Below are 10,877 nucleotides of genomic sequence, written 5' to 3' on the forward strand. Positions count from 1 at the left end.
TAAACAAATATAGGTTTTAATTTTATTTACAATACCTTTTACACCCTTCTGCCCTGAAATGACAGTTTTTACACACTAGACTCATTGATTCATACAGATATACAGACCAAGCACAACTCAATCATTACTGTATGTAGTTAAGAGATTGTGCCCATGTACAGACAGCAAGACGATATACAGCCAGTACATGGATTTGTTTTGCTGTGATCAAAATGCTGCATTATCATTGCGTTATATTAATACACCATATCAATATGCAAATGATGAAACACTTCAAGCGTAGTTAGCACCAAAAAAGTATATTTTCCGTGCAATAAAAAGCATAGGTGAAGTTAAGTACAATTTATAAGAAGAACATAAAGGGAGTATTTCTTCATTCTGTACGTACATCTCAGCTCAAGTCTATTCTAATAGATGAGGAGTGAGGTATTGGCGGTTTAAACAAAAAAAACCAGAAACAGGCCTGATCTCCCCCTCCTTTCCTTAAGGCTGTGTGTGTGCACTGTCAAATAAAACATTCATCTGTTTTTTTCTCTAATCAAGTATGTAGAAAGAATGAAGGATATACTGCATCCATAATGTTGTTTACAATAATAGCTATGAGTTATTTACAGACATAAGGATTTAGTGTGGAAAGGAGGAGTAAGTGCTTTCGACAGTCCACTCAAAAGGAAATAAATGAATCATTTCTCTTATACTTAATAATAATAATAATAATAATAATGCATTTTATTTATATAGCGCTTTTCACAACTCGCAGTAGATAATCTACGTGCCCATTAATGACAACCTATAACTCCCAAATGATTTCTGTGGTGAACCTGAAATAGCAATCAGCCAATACTCATTGCTAAGCGATACAATAAAAAGAACACTTTTAAAGTAATGGCTACATGCACAGCAGAAACAGAAAACAGCATTAGGCTTCATCTTTATAAAGTTTAGGACTTTAATTTGCAGCTCTGTTAGAGCCGTAAAGAAAAAATCAAAAGCAAGAGAATTTGAGCACTTGAAGTGATGCAACATATTAGCCAAATAAAAAATATTCACTGTCATGTAAGATTTCCCATTGTTCCACTATTATGAAGACCTCGGCCTGAAAAAACTAAAAACATGGCTGTCTTAATGTTTTGGCAAAACATTCACCTATTTCAATAGAAAGCATACATTACAATTTGTGGACATGCAAGACAAAAGACAGAATATGTCATTTCGTTGGCTGATCCATTCCCAAATTGGTCCACTAAGACTTAAGTTAAGAGGAGCTGAGGCCGGAATCAGACTCTCCGCCGCCAGAACAGACCTTGGAGGAAACGCAGGGAGCCATGGAGCAGGGGATGGAGTAGCAGGAACAGGTGGAGCTGTTGCGTGTCTCCTCTGTTATCACCTCCTGCAGAGTGTGTTGCTCCTCTACCTGAAACATGTTAGGTTGCTCCCCCTTCTCCTCACAGATGCTAAGGGAAAAAGAGGACATTGTTGGTTAGATCTGCTGCATCACAAGTTTCTATACATCATTCAGAGTCAGAGTTCCCCGATCCAAAAATAATTTGGCTAATAGAATGGTATGGCTTGGTGCTAGGGTTGGAATATGTATATATTTATTACAATTATTAAGATTTATTTTAGTCTAATGTTTATACTACACATCATAATATGGCACATATAAAAAAATACTTTTAAGATTATGAAGCTTAACTGTGCTTCAAAGTCATGCATTATATTAGGCAAAACTCTTCACACTAGTATAACTAAACCTTATGGTTACATTTTCTAACAATTTGCCTGGATAAACCATTAAGAGAACAACATTTTGTAAAACAGTAACACTTGGTATAATAATACGATGACATGCCATCTTGATACACTAAAAGTTGCTAAATAATATCAAAATATCGCCCAGCCATTCTGGTCCAGTGGAACAAAATCTATGCAATAACTAAACTATTATTCAGATTCAGACAAGATGCAAAAATGTACAGAATACTTCAGTGTGCTAAACCAAAGCCAATTTTTCATGCACCATTGATCATCAAAACCATTTATTTTGGCAAGGTGGATAATTGCACTGGATGGCAGCAGTTTATTACTTGCAGGTCAAATCACATGTGTGGCCACCATCCTGACAAGTAGTATGGAGAACAAAGGCATTGTTCCAACCCTTTATGGACAAGGCCATTCATTGTTCTAGTAAGCTAAAACCTCTTTGTCCTTGGGCACAGTACATTTAGCACAGCTATGCAGCTTACTTTTATGTGTAGGACAAAGGTCACTCATGAGCTACATGACATTGGATAAGAGTCAGTCAATATTAACAACAGAAGTGGAACTGTAGCTCAGAATGAGAGTACAAAATGTCTCGGAGTGTATCAACCACAACTCTTTACGTGAACATACTCATGTTAATCGATTGGACAAATATCTCAAGTTATTTTTGTTTTTATCCAGTGCAATAATCCCTTTTAACAACCCAAACTGCAGCACAAGCACGTCTTCAAACATTATAGATGCAAATAATTAAATAAATTACAACTGTAACAAATATTCCACGACATCTCACAAAGTTGAAGGGAGGTGGATAGCTGTGGGGTTTAAATGCAGGTCTTAATAATGGATCAACATTATTTTATACTATTGACTTTCATAAGATTTACAAGCTAGTGTGATGCATGGTTACTGCAAGGTGCTTTGGTGCTGTGTGACTATCATACACCAGCTTTAACTAATGAGATTGAAACTAATAAATATCAATCTTAGTTTGGTTCTCATACAGAAGATGATATATGATAACACTACCTCATGCATTAAACAAGCCATTCATTCTGTGTGCCCAACTTGCTTCAAAAATATATCGCTGAGTATCATGCCAAGCTCAAAATAATAAGGCCTTTCTTGGCAAATACAAAACAATACTGGATAGAAAATGATAAACATGGCAGTTGACCCTCCAAACAACCCTGTTTAGTACAATCCAAAAAGATCAAATAATCATTGACTCTGAAACAAAGTATTGTACTAATAGGGTGTTGACGTTAGAAGTCAACCGTCTTGCATCATTGTCAAGGAACATGTTTTGTTCCTGCTGTGTATCAAGCTGAGTAACAGTGGGAGGACAGCCGAAAAACAGCCAGGGGGAGTATAGAGTGAGCAAATAAACAAAGCACAGCCAGGAACCAGAGAGACATTACTGGAATCTGGAGAACTTGAGTCAAAATATGGCACCAAGCATTCACAAATTCTGTAAGAAAGAGGCACAGTTATAACAACAACCTGGAGATCGAGTCAAATGGTTTGACTTTAGACGATAAAATAAGTTACATCTATGTAAGGACTGTTTGGGGTTGTAGGGTTCAAAGCCTGTTTGTACAAGCGCTCAACATATATAAAGCAAATGTATCTGTATAGAGTATCAGAGAACTGATACGATCATCAACAAACTGGACAGACTGGCCCTGCTGACCACACAGGACACCCTTTCACCACTTTAGCAACCTGAGCTTTATGCAACAACATTGGCACGTCTTGTGTACCAGTTTCACATTAATCAACAAAATGTTCAATGATTAACCAAACCACTTTCATCAAAAGCTACAGCAGATGCCAAGTGATTAATGTGTCTGCCAGTGCCTGATGATATAACCCTGAATACTGTACTGAACTGTGCTGATAAGAAAGGCCTTGTAATGGTTCAGTGACATACCAGGAGTCGTATTGTCAATGCAGTATTCCCATTTAGGACATTGTGTACTATTCAGTTGGCTTTCTTTGGTGTTGCATAACAGCTTGAAACATGATCATGTTATCACAACAGGAATGGCAGCAACATGTTCCATCTTGTATTATTAATTTGAATGGACATTGTTGTGCAAACAAAACCTGTTGGAGAATAATTTCAACTGCCATTACTGTGTTGATTTATTTATTTATCTTTGCTTTTTGATGCCTGTTTTTAAATGCCATTTAATAATGTGTTTAAGCTGTATTTATTCTTAAATGTCTTTTGTTTTTATTTTGTAAAGCACTTTGAATTGTTGCGTGCTGAAAGGTGCTATATAAATAAAATTGCCTTGCCTTGCCACACATAACCTACCTATCGTAGATGAGGCCATCGATTCCCTGCTCCCTCAGCTTCCTCCTGGTCTCGTGCTCGTTGTTGTCCTCCCCCCAGCTGAACACCACCAGGCCTTTAGACTGGGCATCCCCAATGTAGGAAAGGTTCTTCAGCAGCTCCTCAGTGTGGGCACTGATTCCCTAGAAAGAGCAAGCAAGGAAATCCACTAAGAAAAAAGGTGGGTTTGTTAAATTATATAAACTTAATCTTAAAATGAACTTCTTCCCTACTCGCTTTTATGCTGGTTTAAGAATGTGTGTTTTACATAGCAAGCAAGCTAATTCAGCCTTATATGAGCAGTCACCTACAAAGTGACCTTAGTAAACTGTCTGGAGGGAGTTTTTGCACTTCCCAGAACCACTTAGGTTTTCTTAAAGACAGCTGACACTGCAATGCTGGCGGACTTATTTTTTATGTGCCGTGACTGACGTGAGAGTATTTTTGTAAGTCCTTGGGCCCAAAGGCATTGCAGCAATGTTTGCTAAGGGAGTGTTCACAACAGACAAAACAAATATTTGTACAAATTCTGCAATTTCTAGATTAAATTGGACACATTCTAACAGTATTTTGCCTACAAAGTACCACAGCTGATGGTGTTTTTGATCGTCACACTGGCGAATTACATCAGGAGTAGTGCTTTCAAAATATAAATTACACCTTGAATTTAGTTATATTTTAAAACAGTTAGTGTGAAACTACCTTCATTACACTCATTAACTGTTTTTATTTGAATTCTAGAAGATTCAGTGGATACTTTATGATAAATAAATGACTTTCTGCATTTCACTGCTCACCATAATATTCTCACTCTGGGCGAAACTTATGGCGATCTGAGTGGTCTGGCAGCGGATGTCCATCATTTCAGGATACTTGTTGGAAATTCCCTGAGTGAGGAAGAGGATGGGGTACTTGTTCTGCTTTTGACGCACCCTGAGGGAAAACCAATGACAAGATGAATCATATTTTGCTTGACGAATGAACTGTAGAGAGTAAAAAATGGTTTTAAAAAGTACAGCCTGATTAAATCTGGGCATACTGTATCCTCAGTTGCTAACCGTGCTTACATGGTGCAGATATCTGGGTCAAAGCAGGAGAAGACAATACGTCTTTTCCCGCCTCTTTGCAGGACACAGGACAGGATGATATCCAGGTAGGTATTCATGTTGAAGTAGGAGGATAGGTTGCCATCCCATGACCCGTCCTGATCAAATCAAATGAGTTTATAATGACGATGTGTTATTATCCCACATTTAAATCTACAATCAAAATATTATTTGAATTACGCTCCATTGGACCTATTGACTTGCTCACCTTCATCTGGCAAATCCATTTAAGCTCAATGTTGAAGCCCACATTCTCAGGAATAGCTTGGAAGATCTGTTAAAAAATGTAAATATGAAGGATGCTATTGATTTGACTAAGACTTTGACATGACAAAAACATAGGCAACAAGTAGAAGTAATTGGTTGTTATTGATAAATATCCAGCTTTTTAATATTCAGGAATCATTCAGTTATGTACCTGTGTGAGTGAAGGGAATGGCTGATGCTCATCAACCTCTTCTTCATCATCCAGCAAATCTGAAGAGACAAATCAAAGAGATCAGTGTGAATGCGCAGAGCAACATTTGATCAAAGCTGAATTTATTGCTGTATTACTATTACAACACAGAAATGACATTTTAATTTAAACATGTTGTCTGTTCCACATTGTTTTCCTGGCAGAAGCTGGTGAGAGGATTCAAATAGTGGGTGCATACCTTTGTCATTGTTTTCTTTTATTGCGGTGGCATGGGCCAGCTGTTTGACAAAACAAAAACATCATCAAATCTATAGCCAACAAAACATTACATTTTCAGAACATTATTTTCAGTTCTCATGGCCTACTGCTTCACAATTCATTGGTATAATAGAGTGAGAACATTCTTAACTCTCATAGCAATTTCTGAATAGTTGCTTCATACATCAGGAAAAGCATTGGTGTAATGTATATCAACATTGTCCACGTCCATCTTAACTTGTGTCTTAGTTGCATAGTTCTGGCCATTATTCAAGATGTTTACCTTCAGAAGCTGCAGCTGATCATAGGTCAAGTCTTTGACTGGCACCTCAATAAGCTCCAGAGAAGTCTTGTCATTTTTCTGTCGAGGAGAGATAGAATGACCTCAGTTATTTGAAGTAATGACATACATTTGTGTATGGGAATATGACAGGCTTTTATTTTACCTTCTTGGTGGAAATGCAGCATGTCAGATCGTGGTATACGATGGGAACAGAATCTTTGGAGAGGTGAACATCAAACTCTACGTAGGCAGCGCCCTGCAAGTACATTATTGACATATAATCTAGGCACAAGCTATGACGTTAAGGTTAAAATGTACTTCTGCTTTAATCATCTGCGTAACTCACATGCTGGGCAGCGCTTTTGAATGAGGCTATGGTGTTCTCCCTAACTCTGTGGTGCCTGAAAAACACATTAGAACACAATGTGTTGACAGATGCAGGGTTTGCTAATGTTCTATTGGCACACACTGTTCGATTGACTCTTTTTTCTTTTTTTTGTTCCAGACAAGGCACTGTATCCCGTCCAGGTCAAAGTGTGTTCTGGTGACTCACTTGGCTGTGTGTGTGCTGCCAGCTCCTCTGTGACCCACATCCAGAGTACTTCTTTTCTTCCAGTACTTGGCGAAGGAGGAGCTCATGTCACAATGCAAACCCTGGATAGGCCGCATCACCAGGTAATCCACTAAAAACAGAGTATCAAATAGGTCAACAAGCTTTTCCACGTGCACCGTGTAAACAATTAAAGTCAGCATATAAATATTTTCAAAAGAGATGAAGCAGTTGCTCACTACCTTTAGCAGCCAGATATCTTACCTCTGACTTTTCCGATGGTCTGTCTGGAATTTCGGCCCATTATGGGAAGTGTGGCTACTCCAAAGTCCTTACCGCTCTCTGCGAAAGAGGAGGAGAGGAGGCAAGCTGTGCCCACAAATCCTGGATGTGCATCTCCCTGGACTACATGCTCACCCATATCCTCCTGTAAACAAATCTCATATTACTAAAATAATAATCAAATGAAAACAGATAAATACTTCTCTAGGGATGGGTATTGTCTGAAATGTATCGATTCCGATTCTACTTATCGATTCCGGTTTTTATCAATTCCCTGTTTCGATTCCAAAATGGTAAAAGGAAGAGGTCAAACGTTTAGATAACAAAAATATCTTTACTCTTTTAAGCTTTAACTGACATTTTTACAAATAAAAAAAATACATGCAATACAAATGTATTACACAATAGCTGTGCTTTATTTTAACTGAGCTATGCCTGTGGCAAGCTATTAACTTGCCACAGGCATTACACTGTGCCTTGTCTTTTTTAGTGTAGTGGAGCCTCACTTTAGAGCGGTTACCGCGATCCATCTTTGGTGTTATGAAGTGACTGAGCTTGTGAACTGTCTACGGGAGGGCGGGGGGAGCCTCGCTGCGGGGAAACTGTGGACCTCTGTCGCCTGTGAGCGCAACTTACATGATGCCGTTTAAAAAAATCAAGGGCGGTGCCGGCCGTCAGCAAACCGAGCCGGCCGTCCCTGTATTCCACCGGGTGACCCCAGCGCAGACGGACCCGGTGGAATACAGGGTCTACCGCGTTTGGGAACCGTTAAGCAAAACCGAAATTGTGTATTTTGTATGGGTACCCGGTTCCCAGCATTTTCTTATTGGTTCTCATCTGGAACCAAGTTTTCGGTTCCCAACCCTATCCTTCTATAATACTTGATATGTTAGGTCAGGAATACCTATTTTACTAGTTTATCATGAGCAGTTTTACCTCAAAGAACTCAAAGGTGAGCTCCAGGTTGTAGGGGTCCATTGTGTGGATGTTGTACTCGGTCCACTGGGAGGGCTCCAGTGCATTACCACATTCAGGCTGCGAGTGGCGGGACTTATAGCCGTTGGCACTAATCATGCTGATCTCCAGAGTGGTGGTCTCCCTGAGCAAAGAGGCAGGACTAAGCTGGCCTTCTTCCTCCTCCTCCTCATCTTCATACTCCTCCTCAAACCCCTCTAACGTCAGCTTGATTCTGTATTGGTAGGGAAAATAAACAACAAGGTAAATACACAGATATGGGGATGATGAAAGAAGCATATACTTAAAGAAATGAATGCATCAAAACATTAAAAGATAAGGTGTTAACAAGTGAGGTTGTACTCTCAGCCTCCCTCATATGCAGAGTTTCTGTTGCACTTTAGAAAAAGGTTGGCTAATAGTAGCTCTGTAATGACCTTCTGCTCCGTCTCATTTCACTTTCAAGGAAAACTTTCTCTGCGGAGTATTACATTCGACCTCAGTGTCACATGTACCTGAAGCGTGACTTCTTGAATTTCTTCTTGGTAATTGATACCGGAGAAGTCTTAGAATAGTGCAAGCGCAGGCGAATCTCGGTCTGGCACGTGAGCCAGCCAGAGTCTACACAATTCACCCCGTCTATAAAAAGAAAGACACAACATAAATGTACTTTGACTGTGGAACAAAGAACTGGTGGCAGCTCTCTAAGAAAATAAAGACTTTTAAACCTCTGCTGTGGGATTAAAGGGATACTTTACTAACTAAACGATCATTATATATCAAATTATCACTCAGTGCAACCTTGAATTATTGAAGAAAAACACATTTGATTCTTTGTTCACCTTTGAGGCATGCATGAAAAACCACGTTTTCTCTAAGAATTCAAGGAAACACTGGATAAGTGATAAATATTCAAATGGTCAATTAGCGGGTTTAGTGATCCTTTAAGGACATTGGTTAGCAACTTAGTTCAATTGTACTTTTGTCTCCATAGGATTTTACATGCTGAACTATTGATAGTTCTTATGTTTGTAGTGAGTAGTTTTAGTTATTTTAAATCAAACTTACTGTGAATTCCAAACTGTCCATCGTCAATATTCTGGTGGGATCCTGCAATAAATGGAAAGCCCATTATAAACTGGATAAAAGAATCTCAGCGGTACACAAAGGTTGAGGCCAGATCAAACCAGAGCATTTCCTGTGTACAAACAGGCAATTCTGTTTGATCTCTCAAAACAACAGCCTTCATTGCTCTGAATTTGATTAGTCTCAACCTTAAGTTTCAACTAAGCAATAAAATGTATTTGATTCCAAAATATATTTTAACTTAGACTCTGAGCATGAGCCTGTCAGTAAGGCTGGTTTAGCAGGATGTTTATTAAAAAAGTCAGATTTCAAACAAAACATGTCTGGGTTAAATATCAAAAATTAAAGTTTGTAAAAAAAAAATTTTTCTAGGGGAATAAGTGCTTTAGTGGCTAGATGAAAGAAAGAAAATGATTGGGTGACGGGCTTGGTGCAGGCAATTATTCTAGCCAACCAGCTCATTTTAACAAAATGAACTTTGCCAGTGTTAGTCCAAAACAATGTTGATTTAACTAGAGACGTGTACAATATCAGTTCATGACATATGCTGCATTGCAGAGTTTACTCTATGGCTCTAGATTATTCCAGCAAGTGCTGTCCCGCTCTTTTTGCCAAAACATAAACACTGCAATCAGGTGGTAGTTTGTTAATTTAGAGATACACATTGCCCAAAACGATAAATTAAAGGTCAGATTAGACTTTCCCTCAAATACTAACCTTGTTTCTTCAGTGGTTAAACAGCTGACCCTATGTAAGTATTGATGGGCAACTGTATCATATAGTGCTAGGACAGGGAATGGGAGGTGTGTAGGGGGCATGGCACACTTCACCCAACCCAACCACACCGTGCACCGTTTTTCGTTGTTCTATACCTGTGGGGCTCATCGTGCGCGGGTGTTGATGGGTCTCCCACATATTGACTATCACTTGATAGGGACCACCTGCACTCTGCAATTTCAATGTTTGGTACAGTGTTAGGGTTTTCAAATCAGATACATTGATCTAGCTTTCAGTCTGGTGTCAGCGCAGCAGCTTGTTGGACTAGGGTGTCAGAAAGGAGTTAGAGCTGGTATAGTCACCAATCTCCCGCTGGGGCAGTCAGCTACCATCTGTTGAATCTGAAAAGTGAATTTGTTAGTGAAAAAAAAAAAAAAGGTCTTCAGTTAGGCTGCTCTCTATCTGTAACAAAGTCATCATCAATTTCAGCAGCAAAAGGTTAGCATCTCATTTTTTTATTTTATAAAATCATTAAAGACAATATCACATGGAAGAAACAATAGCCCAACACTGATCAAGTGTACACTAAATGCATCGCTGATGAGACTAACTGCAGTTTCATATGCAATATTTAAACTGCATGAGTAACTGGCCAATGTTAATTTAATTAACCGTTCATCAACTGTTGAAAGCCAATGACAAGCTTTAGCTTGCAGAAACTTTAAGCCTATCAGTTTACAGAGAGGCATCCCACAAACAAATACTTGAGGAAGTCAAACAAAGCAGGCTTTGAGTCTCACAATATGTGAGCCCCACCCATTACATAACAAATAATAATCCCCTTATAATAATTTGAGGTAATAGCTGAATTATATATATATACATATACCTATACATATACAGGTAAATGTCTGACCAGCAATTTTGCTATCCATCTTTCTTCGGGATTTTCTGGTGCACCCCCTTTGGTTTCCTAAGAAACCTGTAGCACCGCTTATCTACAACTGTTCCTTTTTAGTCCCGCCATTGGTCATGGCTCGGTTATACCTTTTCCCCCTTTGTTCTCGGGCAGTCCCCTCCTCGCGGGGCCCCCCCTCATACAACCAGCCCAGCAACCC

At 39.0% G+C, this 10,877-nt stretch overlaps 1 protein-coding gene across 5 annotated transcripts in view; it reads right to left on the reverse strand.

Moving 5' to 3' along the window:
* The window catches only part of gpcpd1 (glycerophosphocholine phosphodiesterase 1), a 13,094-nt gene continuing 2,217 nt past the window's right edge, over positions 1–10,877 (reverse strand). The window contains exons 5-22 of one of the 5 annotated variants that reach the window (XM_010773643.1): positions 10,122–10,160; positions 9,915–9,990; positions 9,025–9,066; positions 8,472–8,595; positions 7,939–8,191; positions 6,985–7,147; positions 6,724–6,853; positions 6,517–6,571; positions 6,334–6,426; positions 6,171–6,248; positions 5,868–5,907; positions 5,630–5,688; positions 5,420–5,485; positions 5,173–5,309; positions 4,903–5,038; positions 4,088–4,248; positions 3,186–3,235; positions 1,322–1,454 (exon numbers count right to left, since the gene is read on the reverse strand). In XM_010773643.1, the coding sequence (XP_010771945.1) occupies positions 1,411–1,454; positions 3,186–3,235; positions 4,088–4,248; positions 4,903–5,038; positions 5,173–5,309; positions 5,420–5,485; positions 5,630–5,688; positions 5,868–5,907; positions 6,171–6,248; positions 6,334–6,426; positions 6,517–6,571; positions 6,724–6,853; positions 6,985–7,147; positions 7,939–8,191; positions 8,472–8,595; positions 9,025–9,066; positions 9,915–9,990; positions 10,122–10,160 (1,746 nt within the window). In that variant the 3' untranslated portion in view covers positions 1,322–1,410. Of the gene's footprint in view, positions 1,455–3,185; positions 3,236–4,087; positions 4,275–4,902; positions 5,039–5,172; positions 5,310–5,419; positions 5,486–5,629; positions 5,689–5,867; positions 5,908–6,170; positions 6,249–6,333; positions 6,427–6,516; positions 6,572–6,723; positions 6,854–6,984; positions 7,148–7,938; positions 8,192–8,471; positions 8,596–9,024; positions 9,067–9,914; positions 10,161–10,877 lie in introns of those variants that run through there. The other 4 variants (XM_010773629.1, XM_010773636.1, XM_010773650.1 and 1 more) reach the window with 4 other exon arrangements.

The sequence above is a fragment of the Notothenia coriiceps genome, unplaced genomic scaffold (genome assembly GCF_000735185.1).
Source record: "Notothenia coriiceps isolate Sejong01 unplaced genomic scaffold, NC01 NC01_scaffold00000339, whole genome shotgun sequence".
Lineage (NCBI taxonomy): Eukaryota > Metazoa > Chordata > Actinopteri > Perciformes > Nototheniidae > Notothenia > Notothenia coriiceps.